The sequence below is a fragment of the Carassius auratus genome, chromosome 21 (assembly GCF_003368295.1).
Source record: "Carassius auratus strain Wakin chromosome 21, ASM336829v1, whole genome shotgun sequence".
Taxonomy (NCBI): domain Eukaryota; kingdom Metazoa; phylum Chordata; class Actinopteri; order Cypriniformes; family Cyprinidae; genus Carassius; species Carassius auratus.
Window position 1 is genome coordinate 8,147,336 of NC_039263.1, and position 22,425 is coordinate 8,169,760.

Sequence of the window (22,425 nt, forward strand, 5' to 3'; positions counted from 1 at the left end):
CTCCTCTTACACATCCAACTCCACTGTTATGGTGGCCATTTCAGTGGATTTACACACGTAGTAAGTATCGTGTTACAGCGCACATTCTATCAGTTGCAGTTCTGGCACTTGATCTTGTGATCATGATTACTATCATGGGTTTACATGTGATGGCCATGCTGTGCATCTCTTTGACCATCAATCTTGATTACTTGCCCCAAATTTGACAATCTCTTTTCCGGATTGAAAATGTCAATAATTGTTCTAGTGGTGTTAATGTTGAAAGCTGTTCTGTGAAAGAGTTGGTTGTTAGCTTGCTTGTGGTGCTACGACTTGATTTACAATATCCTGTTGTCTTGAGCTTTTCTGTGGAATTTAGCTCCTCATGTTTCAACCATGCTCCCGATCGAATCTTTAATTTGTCTGGTTTGGGTGTGATACCCTACAATTATGAAGGATGAATGCACTTTTTTTTTTTAAGCTTTAAAGTCATGGAAGCCATTCACTGCCATTTTAATAATAATAATAAAAAAAAAAAACTTCTATTTCTACTGTTAGACTAACTTTAGGACTTGCCCTGTACGGTATATGTTGCTTTGATAAAATGTAATTGTAAATGTATAAAGGGTATACAGCAATTGCATTTTAATGTAGGTAATTTAGCATGTTCTAAATTATGTCCAAAATATATTTTTCTATAATTTTGGTGTTCATTTACTTGACATGCAATGCTTCTGTACAATGACTTAATACTGCCAATGTGCATGTTCCTTTAATAAGTACATAATACATTGTTAATTTTACAGAAACTGGCAAATTTCTTTGCTATTTTCTACATATTTCACAAATACTGCACTTTTTTTTTAAATGTCTTTATTGTTATTAATAGTGTCTGTATTTTAACTAAATTATTCAGGTAGACAAAATAACGTATTTACATTTTAATTTACAGAGATTGATTGTTGTGAAATTGTTTCTGTAAAAAATACTTTTTTTAAATATATCTGCTTACTGCATTTTTCATAAATTATGTCTTATTCATTGTACATGGAAAAACTTGAATAGTAAATTACTGTAGATGGACAGAGCAGTTTTATAAAATAATTAAAACCTATTAATTCATGTTGATTAACCTGAAAGTTAGTTGTTTTTCTATGTAATTTGACAATTTATCAGTTTTTCCATAGTTTAAAAACAAATGATCAACAGTAATATACTGTAATTTAATTAATTTTGACTGTAAAGTCTATTCTGTATTTTTACAGTTTTTGCCTATAATTTAACGAAATTATTTTCTATAATTTAACGGAATCTTTATGGAAACTTTGCTGCCAGACTTTTTGCCGTTTTTTTTACAGGATGTTTTTTTTCCTTCTTTTTTTACAATGTACATGGCCATATGCACTCCTGACAACGTCTGGGAATGCTCCTGATGAGACAGTGTGAATTGAATTAAGGTTAGGGAACATGAGGGCCAGTCAATATCAATGCTTTCATCATCCAGAAACTGCCTACACACTCTGGCCATATAAGGAATAGACTGTATATATGTATATATATATATATATATATATATATATATATATATATATATATATATATATATATATTTGGATGACTGTCTCCACTTCCTTCCATTATAGAAAACTGAAGCCAAAGAATCTCAGTGTGGCTGCTGCCATTTTGAGTAAATTATGCAATTTGGAGCCGAGTCAAACTCATGCAGACCCAGTCAACCATAACAACATGCCCCGTTTATATAGCATTCAATTACTAACTAAAAATCAAACTTATCACAAAAACCAAACATTTGAACATATCAGTGTGGCAACTACCTTAAATGAACACGAAACCATTTTTCTGAAAATTGTATTTGAAGTGGATTTTTTTTCTCTTTTTTTTTTTTTTTTTTTTTGACTCAAGTCCTATTAGGTTAAACTGAGAGGTAGGGGTTTATGATTTGTACTGCAGCCAAAATGCCAAAATCTCTGCCAAATGCCAATCCAGTTGAACAGTGCTGGGCTGTGAGCACAGTGGGTCCTCATGTCACTCTCAAGAAGTTGGTTTCAATAGTTTTACTTTTTTTTTTTACAGTTTGGTCATAAACATGCACACCAGTAGCCTGCTGAAGGTCAGTTTGTAGGCCTTTGCCAGTGCTCCTGCTGTACCTCATCACACAAAGAAGCAGATACCAACCATGCTGCTGGGCTGATCCCCTTCTACGGACCTGTCAAGCTCTCCTCGTGTAACAGCCCATCTCCTGGTATCCTCTCAAACTAGAAATAATGAGAAAATGCTAATTTGTAGGGCATCCAGTGAATAACCACTGACCCCCATGAGTGATTTAAATCATTCCACTTGATCTTCACAGATTATCCGGCATAGACACTATTTATCAGGCATTTATCAACTCAAATTAATTTTATCCTGGTGGCAAAAGCAAAACAAACACTGAACTCCTAAATTAAATAACTTATTCTCTCAAACTGATTAATGCTCCTAAAGCCACTAGCAAGAATGGAAAGTGGATACAGAAATAAACCAGTGAACAGAATCACATTAAGAAAATGAATTTATTGCATAATTAATATGAGAACAATATTTTATGTCCAATATTTTACTCCAAAACCTAACTTAAAGTTTTTGTAAAAGCTTTAGGTAAACCAAAATTAAATGAACTAATTATTTTTTACCGACTAAAATAAGATTCAGATTTGTTAAGGGAAGAAGAGACTTTATAGTTGTTTTCAGGAGTCAGATGGTACTGACATTTACATGAGGAAAAATTACACGTAAGTCAAAGCTTTTGTTATGGACAGTTATATGAATTTTATTTGATATAAGAATCCCTCAAGACACCAAAAAGGACTCCTGTTCAGAGGAAAAAGGCATAGACCAGTTTACATCCTCTCAACTGGATTGATACCCAAAATATCAAAACCTTTGGCCATCACTGCTGCGGTGGCTTCACAGAGGAGCATCCTCCACATGTTGACTTTGACCACTTCCCCTGAGAAGAACGATGCAGAGCATTAGTCAAGCAGGCCATTTGCAAAGAAGTAGGATAATTTCAATCAAATCAAGGACATTCTGTTACGTCTTGGTCATTAAAGGACATTTAAGTTAATTTTTTTGTTATCTTCAAATATTTATTTTCTACTAGTTCAATGTGAAATGCATAAATTACCCATTAAACACAGTTTCTGAAACTTGTTTGAAAATTTTATATTTTTATTTTATTTGTTGCTGTTGAAATTGTTTACTTTTTTAAATCCATGAATATTTAAACCACTGTGCATAAAACTAAAGATTCATAAAATAAAACCTAAAAGTCCCATTAGCAAAGCCTTTTTCAAACTCTCCAGAACATAAGACTAAAGGAGCTGTACAATTCAAGAGACATAAGCTTAATCAGTGCCTTAGTAACAAGTTTTTAATGAGGACATTATAATGGGAGGGGGATTTTCAAAGGAATTTTCTGATATTGTCCTAGATTAGATCTCTCCATTCAAATGAATAATTTGTTGTTCATTAAAATGTATTGCACACAACTGTGAAAAAATGTAACTAAGTTACATCTAAATTACAGCTCTTCTATTTAGCATCTTTCATTACATTAAAAGTTTATACTGACTTGTGACTTGAAACTAAATGTATTTCTGTACCGGTTACACCCTTGACACATCTGCTAAAGAACAAAACAAAATAACTTTTTGTTTCAGACCTGCCAACCTTGGAAAACATTTTTTTTTTGAGTACCATCAGTGTGGCCGGGGTGGGAATGGGGTTAGTTGGTGGGGGAGATTGCAAGATTTCATTGCAAGGGGATTGCAAGAGTAAACAGTACATGCGACAATACAGATATCCCACGGTTCAATAAATATCTAGTTTCTTTAACTAGTTTTTTTCTATTATAGTTCTATTTAGCGTATTTTTCGGACTATAAGTCGCATCAGTCCAAAAATACGTCATGACGAGGAAAAAAGACCATAAGTGGCACTGGACTATAAGTCACATTTATTTAGAACCAAGAACCAAGATAAAACATTACTGTCTACAGCCGCGAGAGGGCGCTCTATGTGTTCAGGGGTAGACTACAGGAGCACTGAGCAGCATAGAGCGCCATCTCGCAGCTGTTAGATGGTAATGTTTTCTCTTGGTTAATTTTTCTTGGTTCATGTCAAATTAATTTAGATAAATAAGTCGCACCTGACTATAAGTCACAGGACCAGCCAAACTATGAAAAAAGTGTGACTTATAGTCCGGAAAATATGGTAGCGCTATATATATATATATATATATATATATATATATATATATATATATATATACACACATACATATATATATATATATATGTGCACTTCCAGTACACTTTAAAACACTTCTGTATACTGTAGAAGTATACAGTGCAAGAAAACTTGTGCAGTGTTTTACATTATGGATCCATACAACGTTCAGTGACAGCAAATGGCAACCGGTATCGCCGGAGTTTATGGTTGTTAGATGAATATCTAGCATTAATTCTGATATTGCCTTGTCTTGAAAAAACAAAAACAGTTTGAAATTCATCTGAGGAGAAGTCATATTGCAGGACAGTGCGGCAAATCTTCTAATACCGCCAGAATTTTGTCTGTTGTCAAATTTGATTCCATCAGTCATTAATTGGCTGTCAGTGAACATGTGAAACCAGCAATCACAGATTTTTTAAAAACTAAAACAAGACTACAGATTTTAGCCTAGGATTATAGGAATCATTTAAAATTTGCAAAATTTGTCTCAGACGACCAAATCGTGACCAAACTTGCACAGCTTGAACTGGACTTAATATGGACAAAAGCATCCAGCTATTGTGTAACTAAATGAAAGATAGAAACGCTTTGAATGATGACATTCAAAAAGAACATTAAGACAATAAACACTCATATATATAATATATAATATATGTATATAATATATTTCTGCGTCATTCTGTGATGAAAAAAAAAAACCCATCAGATCAGGAAGGATATTATTTTGAACATTCTGTCACCTTATAATTATATGACATTTGTCAAAATGGAGTTAATCACATATTCTTATTCTGTGACAACTTTTACACATTATGTGATGTTTCTTTTGTAAGCTGTGTTCATTTTGGGCCTTTTTTGGAAAACAAAAAGGGTTATATGTAAAGACATCTATGGAATGCAAAAACTTTGCAGATAGAACCTTTTAATTCCAAGGCGGCAATTTGTCTGATGTTGTGTAAAAGCATGTTATGATGTTCTTTTGTTAAACAACAGGTTTAGAAATGGTCCGCATTGCAAGTTACCACAGAGGAAGATGCTTGGCGTGTGTTGCTTTTTCAGATGCACGTGTTTCCTTATCTCAGAGTGCAGACTCATAGATACACACAAACAGAGCAAACTTGGAGTCAAAATTATTTAAAAAGTAAAACCGAAAAACCCTCTGATTGGTTGAACTTGTTTAACTTGTTTGGAATACTGCATGTGGACAGAGCAGTCACCAGGTGTTTGCACAGTTTAGAGTGACAAATTGTAGCAGCTTCCTTTGATTTCAAAATGCATACAGGTTGGCAGTTCTGTTATTTATCAATTAAGACCTCATAACCATTCAAATTTGGGGTATTTAGCATGTTTTTCTTTATTCATTAGAGGGACCAACCTGTCTGGCGGTCCTTCTCCACACAGTAGCAGCTGTCATAGAACTCTGTAAAGGTAGTGGCCAGCTCATAGAGGTAGTCACACAATGTGTGGAGCAATAGGTCATCTGTGATCTTTTGCAGAATCTCAGGGAAGCGCAGGATGCATTTACCCAGTTTCCACTCTTTCTCATGGTCCAGTAGGACCTCTGTGGTCTCGGCTGCTGTGCGCAAGGAGACCACCTGGATGTTAGCCAGTCTAGCTATAGACCTGGAGAGAAATGGAAGAATGGGTGTTATTGTATATATTATGAATATCATTTCTGCATGGTCAAACTAGACACACTGTTCGGTTGAAAATATAATTGAGATTAGTGACAGCAAACCTTGAATATACCTTGAAACTTTAGTATTAAGAAATTAAAGTTTTATTTTTTCTGTTATTTGCATTTTATCATTTTAATTTAGTTTTTGTTCATTGTTAAAGTTTCAGTGTCTTTTCTAAGTTTTAGCATTTTAGAGCTTCTGAAGTTGTGCTTACTATATATTGCTTAAAACATATTTATTTTTTTAGATTTGATGCCATGAAACTGCATATTAGTTTGTTTTTCCTAGTTATGTTAGTTTTTATTTCTGTTAACAATTTCAGAGGCAAGGTGGATTAAAAGGTTTTCAGTGAGTAACTGGATTTAATTGTTTAGAAATGGCTTCATAAAAACTTGGAAAACGGTTCCTTAGATTTATGAATCCTTTTTTGTTACAAATCTTGACTGTCAGCGGTCACTGTACGTTTTGACTGTATGGGAAAAAGCAAAGAGCTTTCTTCAGATTTTCTTTTTTCATATAAATGAATGGGTTTAGAAGAACAATGATGACATCATAATTCTATTCTACGTCTGCACTTCACACACGTATGCTCGTGGGCACAAATTCAGAATCACAAATGGCTGTATTCAAGACTTCAGGCATTTTATGACACAACATCAAGAAAGTAATTTTATCGAATGTTACAGTATTCACAGTAGTTGTCCACCATTAAAACCATAGCTTTACCAGTCACTATCCATGTATGCCATTGCTTTGCATTTACTACTGTTCATTGGATCATGAGGTGCTGGCTTGTGTGACTAAGTTTAGGCAGGATTAATTTGCATATTCATAGATCAGCGTATAGTAAATGGGGCAAGGGTCTTGAGTTACATTCAAGCTATTTTAAGGAATGAGAAAATTATTTTCACAAGAAAAATATTTAAATGTGTCAATTTGATGATCAAAAAAGTTTTAAGGGATAAAATATTTCACTACAGAGGGGTTTAAAAATATATATTAAGCTGGTCTGAAACAAGAAAAACTGTCAACATCTTGATGGCTGACATTAAAGAAAAGGTTATATTTCATATAAATAACTATATGATAACTGTGTGTGTGTGTGTGTGTGTGTGTGTGTGTGTGTGTATATATATTTATATAGGCTATATATCTCGTGACATTCCAAGGCATGTTATGCCTGATAACACAGGCTCATCTGGGTAACTGAAGTCATCGCTGTACTCTAGCTAGGAACAATTTTTCTTAGTGGAAACTTTGCGTTTGTTTAGCTAATAAAATTTTAAAACACGATTTAAAATGGTGTACAATTATTTAATTGTGTCATCCTTGTATTGCGCCATCCTGGTATTGGTATCTCTCACTCATTTCATACAAACGCAGGAGCCATTTTGCTAGGATTGTTTTGTGTGGTGTTATGGTTTATAACTAATAAACTGGTAAGATTTTAAAACATTTCCATCTTAAATCTTTTATCACTTTATTTATGTGGTGAAATGTTGTGTAATAAGTGGTCTGTCTGCAACGTTTCCCTTAAATGTTTGTCTAGTTGAACTTGGGGGTCCTGATCACCCTTGTCAGGGTTTATTATGAGAGAACAACCTGCTGGTGGTGCATTATCCCTATATATATATATATATATATACACACACATACATACACACACACACACATACATATATACACACATATATACACATACAAACAACCCACACATATGTTCATTGCATGTTTGATTCCCCGGGAACACATGATAGGTAAAAATGTATAACCTGAATGCACTGTCGCACTGTTGGATAAAAGCGTCTGCTAAATGCATAAATTTAATTAAAAAATAAATTAAAAAAATTAAAAAAAAATTATATATATACACACACACACACTCACCGGCCACTTAATTAGGTACACTTATTCAATTGCTTGGTAACACAAATTGCTAATCGGCCAATCACATGGCAGCAACTCAATGCATTTAGGCATCTAGATGTGAAGACAACTAAGCATCAGAATGGGGAAGAAAGGGAATTTAAGTGACTTTTAGGGCTGTGCAAAAAATCGAATGCGATTTTCATGATCATCTCATCAGTAAAGACGCTCCTGTAATTAGAAGTATATCTCCAGCACGTGCATTTCAGATCATGGTTGCCAGGTTATCACAACAAATCCTGCCCTGTTGTTTCTCAAAACTAGTCCAAAACTAGCCCAATCGCGTTTCCAGGAGGTTCCCCGATAAAACATTGCTTTCCATGGTTAAAATTTAAGTTTTATGGCATGGTTGCCTTGGTAAAATTCACATTTTAGAGTCTAAATATCACGTTATTGGTATTGTCGCTTCGACCCGCGGACATGAAAAACAACCACAGACTTGGCAACACTGGTTGGCATTTACTACACAGAGCCGTAATTCACGGTCAATCTCCACAAAATCGATTTTAAAATCGGTGGCGAATCTTTGTCGATTTTGAAAGTGATTTTGTGTTAGTTGTTTTATATCTTTATATCTGCAAATTTTACCAAGACAACCGTGCCAAAAAAAAAGAAAAATCGTATATTTAAACCCTGGGAAACAATTTTTTTTAATCTGGGAACCTCCTGGAATCGCGATTAGTTTTGGACTAGTTTTAAGATACCAACAGGGCAGGATTTGTTGTGGAAACCTGGCAACCCTGATCTGAACACACGTGCTGGAGATAATACTTCTAAATCAAATCAAAGTCAAATCAAAGTTTATTTATAGAGCACCTTTTTAAAACAACAGGTGTTCACCAAAGTGCTGTACATACAATATAAAGTAAACAGTAGAACTAAAAAGCATAAAAAAAGAATTAAAACATAAGAAGAAACAAGAAACAACAAAGAAATAAAACATAAGAAGAAACAGTCGAGCAACACAGAAGGACAGCAGCTTGTGAGTGTTTTGTCTTGTTTTCTCATCAGACTAGTGTGTGATCATCATTGCTAGGAAAGTTTTTGTTTTGGTTTAAATTGTGTGTGTCTTACCGTGGTTAATACGTGCTGAAAGTGGCGCTTGGTTTTGCGTTTGCCTATCGCGGGACTGCCTGGTTTCGATCTGCTAAATAGTGAGGCGTGTCCAGCTGACTTCAATCACAGGTAATCAGGCTAATACAAAGCACTAGGTTTCACCGCGGCAACCCTCGTGTGAACCCTCCTCGTGTGAAGACCGATGAGTGTAAAGACAATCGACTCTACCTGCGCGACTCCACCGAGCAAGTACACCGACAGGGCACCTGAGTATTGCTTTTCTCTTTTTTTGCACTCTTTGTATAGTTTGTTCTCAAATATATCTTACACTTGTAGTCACTATGTGCTTTCAGATCTCTACTATCACTACTAACACTCTGAGAGCACGCTATGTACGTCGCAGGAAGGCCTGTCTGACAAACCTACGCCATGTCCCTCTGACCTCTACTACTATGCTCTCTATTCCAGTTGGTCTCTGGAACTGCCAGTCTGCAGTTAACAAAGCAGACTTAATTTCCTCTATTGCTACCCATTCCGGTCTCAACCTCATGGCACTGACAGAGACAAACCTGAAGATACTGCCACCCCTGCAGCCCTCTCTACTAATTTCACTTGTTCCCACACTCCTCGTACCACTGGGAGGGGTGGAGGTACGGGTCTCCTTATATCCAAAGAATGGAAATTTGAACTTCAGCCTTCACCTACAGGTACTGGTTCATTTGAATCACATGCCATTACTGTAACCCACCCTGTTAAAATCCACTTTGTGGTCATTTATCGTCCTCCAGGTCAACTGGGAAACTTCTTGGAGGAGTTGGATGTGCTGCTATCAAACTTTCCTGAAGATGGTACTCCTCTGGTACTGCTTGGCGACTTCAACATCCACTTAGATAAACCCCAGGCTGCTGACTTCAAAACTCTGCTCACCTCATTTGATCTCAAGCTAATGTCCACTACAGCGACTCACAAATCGGGCAACCAACTTGACCTCATCTACACGCGTGGTTGCTCTGTGGACACCTCTTCAGTTGCTCCACTGCACACCTCTGATCACTTCCTCTTTACTGCTAACCTAGCACTTACTCCTGAAGTGGCACACACTCCAACGCAGGTCACCTTTCGACGGAACATACGCTCACTCTCTCCATCTCGCCTATCTGCTGTGGTTTCATCCTCTCTTCCACCATTCTCTCAGTTTTCTGCTCTGGACACGAACAGTGCTACGGACACTCTTTGCTCCACTTTAACATCTTGCTTGGACAACTTTTGCCCACTGTTGTCTAGACCAGCACGCACTGCCCCATCTGCCCCCTGGCTGTCCGAGGTTCTCCGTGAACATCGCTCTAAACTCAGGGCTGCAGAGAGGAAATGGCAGAAATCAAAAAACTCTACGGATCTCAGTGTGTATCAATCACTCCTCTCTTCCTTCTCTGCAAAGGTCTTAACAGCTAAAACATCCTACTACCACAACAAAATTAACAGCTGCTGTGACGCTCGGACACTATTCAAGACTTTCTCTTCTCTTCTTAATCCGCCGCCTCCACCTCCTCCATCGACTCTTACAGCGGACGACTTTGCAACTTTCTTCACAAATAAGACGAGATCCATCAGTGAACAATTCTCCACACCACAGACTGAGGAAAACTTCACAATGACTGATGCACACTCTTTATCCTCCTTCTCCCCACTCTCAGAGATGGACGTCTCCAAAATTCTCCTGTCCAATCATCCTACTACTTGTCCACTTGATCCTATCCCCACTCACCTCCTTCAAGCGATCTCTTCTTCAGTCATACCTTCACTTACTCACATTATCAACTCCTCTCTTCAATCTGGAACATTTCCCTTAGCATTCAAGCAGGCTCGGGTAAGCCCACTGCTCAAGAAACCATCTCTAAATCCAGCGCTTCTTGAAAACTACAGACCGGTATCCCTTCTTCCATTCATTGCAAAGACACTTGAGCGGGCTGTGTTCAACCAGCTCTCTATGTTCCTTGTACAGAACAACCTCCTGGACAGCAACCAATCTGGCTTCAAAAGTGGCCACTCAACTGAGACTGCTCTGCTCTCGGTTACTGAAGCCCTGCGACTAGCAAGAGCAGCTTCAAAATCCTCGGTACTCATCTTACTGGACCTGTCTGCTGCTTTTGACACTGTTAATCACCAGATTCTCCTGTCCACCCTCAGAAAGATGGAGATCTCTGGAACTGCTCTCCTGTGGGTTAAGTCCTACCTCTCTGACAGATCCTTCAGTGTGTCTTGGAGGGGTGAGGTTTCTGAGTCACACCACCTTGCTACTGGGGTTACTCAGGGCTCAGTACTTGGACCACTTCTCTTCTCCATCTACATGACATCTTTAGGATCTGTCATTCAGAAGCATGGCTTTTCTTATCACTGCTATGCCGATGACACCCAACTCTACTTCTCATTCCAGCCTGATGACCCGACGGTAGCTGCTCGCATTTCAGCCTGTCTGAGTGACATTTCTAGCTGGATGAATGACCATCACCTTCAGCTTAACCTTACGAAGACTGAACTACTGGTGATTCCAGCTAACCCATTGATTCATCACAACTTCTCTATACAGCTGGGCTCGTCAACCATAACTCCTTCGAGGACAGCCAGAAACCTAGGAGTTGTGATGGATCATCAATTAAGCTTCACTGACCACATTGCTACAACGACCCGGTCCTGCAGGTTTGCCTTATACAACATTAGGAAGATTAGACCCTTCCTGTCAGAGCAAGCAACCCAACTTCTTGTCCAAGCTCTTGTTCTCTCCAGACTGGACTATTGTAATGCTCTCCTGGCGGGCCTTCCTGCATGCACTGTCAAGCCTCTGCAAATGATCCAGAACGCAGCAGCGAGGGTTGTCTTCAATGAGCCAAAAAAAGCTCATGTTACTCCCCTCCTCATCAGGTTACACTGGCTACCAGTAGCTGCTCGCATCAAATTCAAGGTACTGATGCTTGCCTACAAGACAACCACTGGCACGGCACCAACTTACCTAAACTCACTGGTTAAATCCTATGTGCCCTCCAGAAGCTTGCGCTCTGCAAGTGAACAACGCCTTGTGGTACCATCCCAAAGAAATTCAAAATCACTCTCACGGACCTTTTCCTGGACTGTGCCCAGCTGGTGGAATGACCTCCCAATCTCAATTCGTACAGCGGAGTCTTTACTCATTTTCAAGAAACATCTAAAGACTCATCTTTTTCGCCTGCACTTAACCTACTAACACCAGTACTTTTCCTTTTCTTGTCTTTTTCATTTAATAAAAAAAAAAAAAAAAAAATTATATACACCTGGCTATGCGTTCTATACTAGACTAACTGAGACTTGTCATGGCACTTGTATTCTGTTGTTGTTCTCTTGTTGACCTGACTGCTTCTATTGTTCTCATTTGTAAGTCGCTTTGGATAAAAGCGTCTGCTAAATAATTAAATGTAAAATGTAAATGTAAATAATAAATAAAAACACAATAAAATATGCAATAAATACAATAATGATTTATAACACACACTTAAAAGAACTCCTAACAGGTAACTCTCATACTGTGTTATATGCTGTACTATACAAATATGTTTTTAAATGTAATTTAAAAACCTCAAGTGAAGACGCCTGCCTAATGTAAAAGGTAAATTATTCCAGAGTTTCGGGGCAGCTACTGCAAAGGCACGGTCACCTCTGCTCTTTAATTTTGCATTGGGGGAGACTAAAAGCAGTTGCCCAGCAGACCTAAGTGCTCTGGATGGAGAATATGGCTGTAATAGATCTGAGAGGTATTTAGGAGCAGTGTTATTTAATGATTTAAAGACTAAAAGTAAAATCTTGAAATCAATTCTAAAACGAACTGGCAACCAGTGAAGGGAAGCTAATATAGGTGTAATGTGGTCTCGTTTGCGTGTCCCTGTCAATAAACGTGCAGCCACGTTTTGTACCCTCTGCAAACGTGTTAGAGATGCCTCACCAATGCCTACATAGAGACTAATACAATAGTCCAGGCGGGATGATATAAAAGCATGGATGACCCTCTCAAAATCAGTAAAAGATACAAATGACTTGACTTTAGATAATTGCCTTAACTGATAAAAACACGATTTAACTAATCTGTTTATCTAGTTTAAAGTCACCGTCCATTAAAACACCTAGGTTTTTTACAACGGGCTTCACGTATGACTTTAAGTCGCCAAGATCTACATCAGGGGTATTGATGGTACCACCAGGTCGAAACAAAATTATTTCAGTTTTATCTTCATTGAACTTTAAGAAATTGGAGGCCATCCAGGCTTTGATATCCTCAAGACATCTCAACAAAGGTGCTATAGAGTTTGCATTGTTTCGTTTTAAAGGCAGATAGAGTTGCGAGTCATCTGCATAACAGTGAAATGAGATGCCATGTTTCCTAAATATGGACCCTAAAGGTAATATATATAAGGAAAATAAAATGGGTCCAAGAATGGAACCCTGAGGGACTCCACATACAAGAGATGCAGTAGAAGACACAAATTCCCCAAGACGTATCAAGAAAGTTCTTTCACCCAGATAAGATCTAAACCATTGTAACGTGGCACCCTTTATACCAACACAATGCTCAAGACGAGAGATCAGTATATTGTGATCTATAGTGTCAAAAGCAGCAGTAAGATCTAACAGCATAAGAACAGCATAGTTACCCGCGTCAGTGGCCAATAATAAATCATTATAAACTTTTAACAGGGCCGTTTCTGTGCTGTGGAGTGATTTAAAACCAGATTGATGCATTTCTTGCAAACCATGCAAGTCTAGAAAGGACAGTAATTGTTTAAAAACAACTTTTTCCAATATTTTGGAAAGAAACGGAAGTTTCGAAATGGGTCTAAAATTTGTAAGAACCGATGGATCCAGGTTGGGTTTTTTCATCAGTGGTTCCACTATTGCGTGTTTAAAATGTAGGGGTACAACTCCATGAATGAGACTACTATTTACAATCATTAGTATTTTAGGGCCAAGGGTGTCAAAAACCTTTTTTAGGAAATCTGGGGAAATAATGTCTGTGGGACAAACAGATGGATTCATTTTGTCAATGATGTCTTTTAAAAAAGCAAGAGACACTGGCTCGAACTGATTAAAAACAAAGGAGCACACAGAAAAAGAAGACATATCAGCAGAAGGGTGAACAATATTGGCTCTAACAGTCACAATCCTGTCATTAAAAAACTGCAAAAAGTTTTCGCATGTTTCTTTGGAAAATTCCAAACTCATTTGTTGAGATGTATTTAAAACAGAATTAAGTGTTGAACAGAACACGAGGTTTATGAGAATTATTTGCGATGACATTTGAGAAATACCTTGACTTTTCCATTTTTACAGTTTTTTGATATTTAGACAAGCTGTCTTTCAAGATCTTTTTTCCACTGGCGTTCCGCTATCCTGCACTCGTGCCTAGCAGCACGGGTAATGTCATTTAGCCATGGTTCAGATTTTGGCTTAGCACGAATAGTCCTGAAAGGGGCAACAATGTCCAGTGCATTCTGACAAGAAGTATAAAACAATGATGTTAACTCATCAGTATTATAATGCTGAGTGGACACTGAGAAGGCCATATTTGTGCTTTTAAAAACATCAGTAAACCGTTCTGCAGTTAAAGAGTTAAATGCGCGACAGCGACAAGCAGGAGCACATGGTTTAGGACTACAGAAACAAGAAATCTCGAATAACACAGGCATGTGGTCAGATAAAGTAGCATCACAAACATTAATATTGTTAACAGGTAGACCACACGATAAAACCAGGTCTAATGTATGTCCGTGCTCATGTGTAGAGCTAGCCACAAATAGCATCAAGTTAAACGACTCCGTGAGATTTAAGAAGTCTTTAACCAATGGCTTGGAGGGACAACAGATATGGATGTTAAAATCTCCAACAATTAAAACTCTGTCATACTTCGGCATGATTTCAGCCAGAAAATCGGAAAAGTCGTTTATGAAGTCTTTATGGTATTTGGGAGGACGATAAATCACAGCGCATAGCACTGAGTCAGGTTGATTCAGCTCAAATACAATCAGCTCAAAGCTTGAGTAGAAGTTGCACATCACACGCCGGCAGTTTAATTTTTCCTTAAAAATAATCGCAATTCCTCCACCCCATCCTGTAAGTCGTGGAGAGTTAAAAAAGTCAAAGTTTAAAGGTAAAACCTCCGAAAAGGGGCTTAACTCACCCTCGTTCATCCAGGTTTCAGTCACACACAGTAGATCCAAGTTATTTGAGGTATAAAAGTAATTTAAGATAAAAGTTTTGTTTACCAGCGACCTGGCATTTACCAGGGCAATCCTGGCCGGATCTGGGTTAATTGCTATCCGGGGCTCACGATCCAACACCCGTAGGCACGATGTGTTAACTCTACCTCTCCGGAAGCGGGGAGACACGGAACGGGGAGCCCTGGACTCCTTGTCGGCGTCGACCACCGGTACCAGCCAGGTGTAGACAGGATCCAAAGAGAGCATGGAAATATAGTTGCAGTCATCTATCTGATACTCCGCTAATGTTCTACGGAGATTACGGGAAACTGCCAGACGGGATCTAATTTTTATCAGCAGGCCGCCACGTTTCCCCCGACGTTTATGTCGCTTTTTCTTCCGAGCAGGAAACGGCGTTCGGCAGAGATACACAGGTAACTCATGCAGGTGAGGTGAGGTTTTCGATCCACCAGAATTATAAATTAGCATATTTTCCATATTTAATCTAATGTTCAGCAGTATCTGGCGATCATACACCAGTAGAGAGTCCACATTGTTAAAAGTAGTTAGTAAAAACAACACAAACACGATTAAGGCTAGAGACAACAGACGGCCTGCCCCACACACTGGCGCCATCTTGTTTTTTATCTCCCAAGATCTAATTAAAGGAGCGTCTTTACTGATGAGATGTGCATGAAAATCGCATTCGATTTTTTGCACAGCCCTAGTGACTTTGAAAGTGGAATTGTTGTGTTGGTGACAGGGCTGTTCTGAGCATTTCAAAAACTTGGAATTTTCATGTACAACCATCTCAAGGGTTTAAAGAGAATGGTTCGAAAAGTAAAAAAATATATACAGTGATCGGCAGTTGTGTGGACGAAAATGCCTTGATGTCATAGGTCAGAGGAGAATTGGGAGACTGGTTAGAGATGATAGAAAGGCAACAGTAACTCAAATAACCACTTGTTACAACCAAGAAATGCAGAATACCATCTCTGAATGCACAATGCGACGAACCCTGAAGCAGATGGGCTACAACAGCAGAAGACTACACAGGATACCGCTCGTGTCAGCTAAGAACAGGAAACGGAGGGTACAATTCACACAGGCTCACCAAAATTGGACAATAGAAGATTGGAGAAATGTTCCCTGGTCTAATGAGTCTCGAATTATGCTGCAACATTCAGATGGTCAAATCATCTCAGACTCAAGTTTCTTGAACATGACAATGAGTTCACTTTAGGCCCTTTTTTGGACTCCTAGGAACATATTAAAAAGCATCAACAAGTGTTAAATAGGCTGGCAACATGCTAGAAACATAATAAAACATGCTAGCAACAATTAGCTAAGTGTTAAAGCAGGGATTCCCAAAGTGTGGTACTGCCACCAGGTGGAGCTGCCACCAGGGGGTGCGCGAGAGGAAAAATGTAATGGCGGTTTTTTGTTTTAAATGGGATATTTCCATACAATAAAAAAACTTGAACATTAAACATTTCCTTTGTAATCGCTTTTATTTTAAATAAAAAACTATAATTTATTAGTTTTTGATAGAAACGTAGAAGAGAGCTGCTGTCTTCTACATAACTGTTGTGTTATGATGATAATGATGCTAGCTCCACGGTCATTTAATAGGCCTATAGCCTTTGCTGCAATGTTTCTTTACGCGGCTGAAATAAACGTGCTTTCTGTTACTGAGCCTGTGTCTGTCATTCGTCCTCTTAAAAGTGGAAGCTTGTGGGTAGCTTTGTTGCATTATATTGAAACTTTGTTGATGTTGTTATTGTCATGCGTGTTCTGTTTATTTGCGCATGATTAAAACTTAAAACAAAGCTTTGTTGCGTTTTTTTTTTTTTTTAGTGGGGATTGGGAGTGAGCCAACCCAGTTGGGACATAGAAGGGGGTGCGCAGGAAAAAAAGTTCCTGGCTGAAATCAGGGAAACTGTCAAGTGGGACGTCTTATGATAAAGTTGTTAGTCATGAAGGAGGAGAGGGACCAAGAGAGAGTGAGGATTTGCAGGCAACAGAGACTGAGAGAATAGAGAAAGAAAGTGAGCGGCAGTCAGAAGATGCGCCGGAGGAAACCGAAGAGGAGGGAAGGAGATGGCAAAAAAGTGGTGATGAGGGTGAACACCAGACGGGGAAAAAAAGAAGGAAATATGATGACAATTATCTGGGTCTGGGCTTCACTTGTATCGGCAATACAGATTGCCCGAAGCCTCAGTGCGTGTTGTGCAGTGAAGTTCTAGCAAACAGCTGTCTAAAGCCGTCTTATATCCTTCGTCACCTGCACAGGAAACATGGCAATTTAAGTCAAAAGCCCCTTACATTTTTTAAAGTAAAGTTGGAGGAGTTGCAGAAAAGCCAAAAAAAATGCAGTTTCATTCATGCGTTGGGTCTACGAAAGACGCATTACGGGCTTCATATCTGCTCAGTTACAGAGTAGGGAGAAGGGGGCTGCCGCACACAATTGCCGAAGACGTGTGTTTGCCAGCGGCCAAAGAGATGGTGGAGTGTATGATCGGAGAGAAAGAGGCAAAAAAGTTGGACATGATTCCTGTGTCCAATAACACTGTGTCACGCCGCATTGATGCCATGTCTGAAGACATATTGGCTACACTAGTCAGCCGTGTGAAAAAAAGTGAGTTTTACTCTCTGCAAGTAGACGAGTCTACAGATGTTGCAAATCAGGCCAATCTTCTTCTGTATGTGCGTAACCTTTTTGAAGGAACGATACAAGAAGATTTTTTGTTCTGTCGACCCCTTGCTTCACGAACAAAAGGACAGGAAATCTTCAATTTAATTGATTTTATGAGGACCAATGGGATCAACTGGGAGCGCTGTGTGGGAATTTGCACAGACGGGGCAAAATCAACAACGGGGAAACACACGGGGCTTATAGCTCATAATAGGAGAGTCTGCCCATCCATCAGCTGGTTACACTGCAGTATTCACAGAGAGGCCCTCGCAGCCAAAAACATGCCAGCTGATCTACTTGCAGTGCTGAATGACGCAGTCAAACTGGTGAACTTCATAAAAGCATGTCCGCTAAATTCACGAATATTCACACTGTTATGTAATGAGATGGGCAGCGAACACAAATCACTGCTGCTGCACACAGAGGTGCGTTGGCTGTCCTGCGGCAAAGTGTTGACAAGGCTCTTTGAACTCCGTCACAAATTGCAGCAGTTTTTTGAGGAGAATCCGTTTAATTTGGCCTCCAGTATGCATGACGAAGTTTTTCTGAAAAGGCTCGCCTATCTAGCGGACATCTTCTCAGCTCTGAATGAACTCAATCTAAGTCTGCAGGGAGTCAGTGTAACTGTGTTCAATACACAAGACAGGATTGAGGCCATGATAAAGCTACGGTTCTGGGCGAGTTGTGTGAGTGGGAACACACACCTGTGTTTCCCTACGCTTCACGAGTTCTTGGGGGAAAATGACGTGGACCTGGGTGAGCATTTAAAGAGTCTCATAACTGAACACCTTAACCAACTCGCCGAACATCTACGGAAAGACTTCCCACCTATGGACACATCTCGCGCTTGGATTCGCAATCCATTTGAAGTTTCCCTGCCCGTCCCGCAGCTGTCATTTCACTAGCAGGAGCAGCTGATCGAGCTGTCATCTGATGGAGCACTGCAGTTACTGTTCAAACGAAAGGCACTTGTGGATTTTTGGACCGAGTCACTGACATCATACACAGTCTTGTTACTTAATTATGTTGTGGTTCGTGTGTAGGCTAATTTTATTTTCGCACTTGAAAAGTTTCAGATTGATCCTCGTTTTTATTTATTCTATCTATTTCGGAGCTTATTGTCTTTAATGTTATGGATCGTTTGTAACATCATTGCAATTTAATAAAATGTACTGTCGTTCTAACTTACATAACTGTTGTGTTATGATGATAATGATGCTAGCTCCACGGTCATTTAATAGGCCTATAGCCTTTGCTGCAATGTTTCTTTACGCGGCTGAAATAAAAGTTCTTTCTGTTACTGAGCCTGTGTTTGTCATTCGTCCTCTTAAAAGTGGAAGCTTGTGGGTAGCTTTGTTGCATTATATTGAAACTTTGTTGATGTTGTTATTGTCATGCGTGTTCTGTTTATTTGCGCATGATTAAAACTTAAAACAAAGCTTTGTTGCGTTTTTTTTTTTTTTAGTGGGGATTGGGGGTGAGCCAACCCGGTTGGGACATAGAAGGGGGTGCGCAGGAAAAAAAGTTTGGGAACCGCTGTGTTAAAGCATTCTACTAAGGCAGTGAAAAAGGAAGTTGCTGTAACTAAGGCAAGCAATGTCCGATCTTCCACAAACTTCACACATGTGATGGGTGTCCTGAACAACACCCATGACCAAATTCAGTAATAGTCATAGCGCCACCTGCTGGTAACAGGAAGTGGCATGGTGAACACTGTTACAGACTCCCAGGAACATATTAAAAAGTGTAAACAAGTATTAAATAGGCTGACAACATACTAGATAGATACTAAAACATGCTAGCAGCACATAGCTAAGTGCTACAGCATGATAATAAGCAATATCTGATCTTCCCCAAACTTCACACGTGTGATAGGTGTTTTGTTCCAAACAAACACCCATGACCAAATTCAGTTATAGTCATAACGCCACCTGCTGGTAACAGGAAGCGACAATGTTAACACTGTTATGGACTCCTAGGGACAAATTAAAACCTGTAAAAAAAAATAATAATAATTTTGAAATAGGCTGGCAATATTCTAGAAACATAAAACATGCTATCAACATTTAGCTACACTAAGTAGACATCGAAAATGCCTCTTTTACTGGCGCACGTACCGCGGCGGCGGCATAAAGTGCATTTGCAGCCTTTGACCGCTGAGTGGCGCTTTAACCACAAGTTATCAAACAAGCGCATCAAAGCACATTTTCGCAAATAGACATCAGTTTTGCCTCACTGATGTGTTACATTTGACTGCTTCAGTCACGGAAAATGAAAGAAAAACACTATAGTTTAAATATTTAATATATTTAATATTCACAGATGAAAGTTTGGTATTTATGAAGTTATGTGCATTTCTTAGAACAAATTCAAGCAGGATAAATGTCAAGCCTGTGTCTGAGTATGTGCTCATATTTTCTAAGCTACATGGTATTAAACCATATTTTAGATTTGACACATTTAAAAGGTGTGCAGTGTTATTTATATTAATTATGCGTTATATTAATCAAAATAAATTGTGGTTTACTTTGCATCGGAGCATTAAAAGTGGTAGCCTATTTTAGAGGTGTAGGCTACATGGATTAATATGCAAAATATTTCAATACATCATGCCTATATTTTTATTTATATTTTAAATATATTTATTTTCTTTTTGTTATTCGTTACCGGTTCTTTATTTTGACATAACGTATTAGGAAAAAGACATATCTGTAAACTGATTAAGAAATTGTTGCATGTTTAAATGTGAAGCACTGTATAATTTCGTTCCCATTATTTAGGCCTAATTTGCCTAAAATAATAAACGAATAAAATTAAACCGGCACGATTAAATCTTTGAAACTCTAAAGAATAAAACGTCCTGACGATTAAACTCAAGTTCTCTCATTATAATCAACAACATTCACACGGTGTAAAAAAAAGCTTTAGTAATTGACAACTTAAGTGATTTTAAAGGGAACCTTATTTACTTGCTTTTAAAAGTAGGGTCATATCATATCATCTTTTTAGAAAAAAAAATCTGATTTATGATTTAAACCAATTTTTAAATCAATATACAAATGACGAAGAACAGTACTGTTATACCTAAATGCTGGAAAGACCTTTATTTTATTATTTTTTTAATACTAGCCCATCATGCATCTAACCATCCACTCAGCTTTAAGTGCTGTTCAGATTAAAACTGGCAGCTCAGCAGTGAGTCAGTGTCATGGACGGAGGACCTGTTAATATATTTTCTAGTTTATATTTCCATCTCGTTATGCCACTGGTTTAGATTTTATTTTATTTTTATTTATTTATTTTTTTTACTTGTTTGTAAATAGAGCAGAAACGTTCTGTGTGTCTACACCGGACGCGAAAGTTGTCATCTGTGCCCCACAGCGAAAAGTGTGTCTAAACTTGATGACATCACACTATAGTGTCAAATCATCTGAACACAGTGTCAGAACATTTCATCATAAACAGAACAAGTATCAGTTAAATGATCGTGTCCAGTGTATCCATCACTGGGTTCTGCTGTCTTTTGTTGGATCGTTCCACTTGTGTCCGGTGTAGATCTGGTGTGCGTTTTATATGGTTTTATTTTATAGCCCTGCTTGTTTTAATGTTTTTATTAAATATCTGTATTGACTGCATTGTCATATTATCGAATTATTTACTGCCATGCGACCTACAAAAGTAAAGCTTGGCGAGTCGATGAACGAGCATTGCTGTAGGTTGATTTTTGGCGGATATGCTGTGCTTGTGTTCGCGCGGTCGTCTTCGTTTCATCAGGTGAAACATCTCTCTCACTCACAGCAGAGTCTGTGAGAAGCAACAACTTCCCCTCCACGTGCACTGATACCAGAAACACGCTCCGCCTTCACTCCGTGAATAAAGTATTTCAGTATGTTTGAAATGTTCTGTTCGTAACATAGCATATAAAATAATAATAATAATTAAAAAAAATAACAGGAGAGTTTCAAAGTGGCTTAAGCTATGTGTAAACTTTTTTCCCTATATCACATGCCAAACTAATAACATTGTAAGCATTACATCTTTAATTGCCGCTTTCTGCTGTGAAAATTTTGTTTGTGATGAAAATAACATCTTGGTCATTTATTTTATCTAAACAGATCAATTAACTTCTTCAAGATTTCAAAATCAGATAGCATGCTGATAATGTAGTAGCACTGTAAGATTACATTTGTTTGAATGCATTATTGCAAAAGCGATTGAGTGTGAATCTGTTTAAATCATGCTTTAACCTGAAAATCAGTAAAAGAAACTCTTAACATCCCACTCAACTATTGCAGTCACTGTAACATTCTGATCAAGCTAAATATGTTTCAAATGAATTCTTGCTGAATATGCAGCTATATGGCTGTTGGCATGAATTGTACTCGTGATGGAGCGCTCTTGGAGTGGGTGAAAACCATGACGCTCATATTCAAGTGTTTGTGCAAAAATTATTAATGTGCATTAATGACAGGGAGGCGCCATCTCATCACTTTAATTTTTACATGATAATGAATGTATAATTTTTTAATTAACATAATATTGTGGTGTCTCACATACATTAAAAATATATCTACAGAAAG

The 22,425-nt window shown here is 38.2% G+C and overlaps 2 protein-coding genes across 2 annotated transcripts in view; both read right to left on the bottom strand.

Moving 5' to 3' along the window:
• Window positions 1–2,696: 2,696 nt before the first annotated feature.
• Window positions 2,697–22,425, bottom strand: part of LOC113038084 (arginine--tRNA ligase, cytoplasmic-like) — a gene marked incomplete at its 5' end in the record, with an annotated part of 48,222 nt that continues 28,493 nt past the window's right edge. Inside the window, 2 exons of the mRNA XM_026195290.1 lie at window positions 2,697–2,989; window positions 5,647–5,894. Of these exons, the coding sequence (XP_026051075.1) occupies window positions 2,880–2,989; window positions 5,647–5,894 (358 nt within the window). The remainder of the gene's footprint in view (window positions 2,990–5,646; window positions 5,895–22,425) is intronic.
• On the bottom strand, window positions 14,825–15,971 carry LOC113038370 (uncharacterized). Its single transcript, XM_026195721.1, has 2 exons — window positions 14,965–15,971; window positions 14,825–14,890 (listed from the first exon to the last, which is right to left on the bottom strand). Exons 1-2 carry the CDS (start codon window positions 15,958–15,960, stop codon window positions 14,870–14,872), a joined length of 1,017 nt encoding a protein of 338 aa, XP_026051506.1. The 5' UTR covers window positions 15,961–15,971; the 3' UTR covers window positions 14,825–14,869.

Bases quoted from the DNA above. Each gene is read 5' to 3' on its own strand.
- LOC113038370 (XM_026195721.1), bottom strand. From the start codon at position 15,960: ATGGTTGTACATGAAAATTCCAAGTTTTTGAAATGCTCAGAACAGCCC. The intron at 14,891-14,964 runs CTGAATCAACCT...CTTCATAAACGA, and splicing joins TTGAGCTGATTGTATTTGAG to CTTTTCCGATTTTCTGGCTG.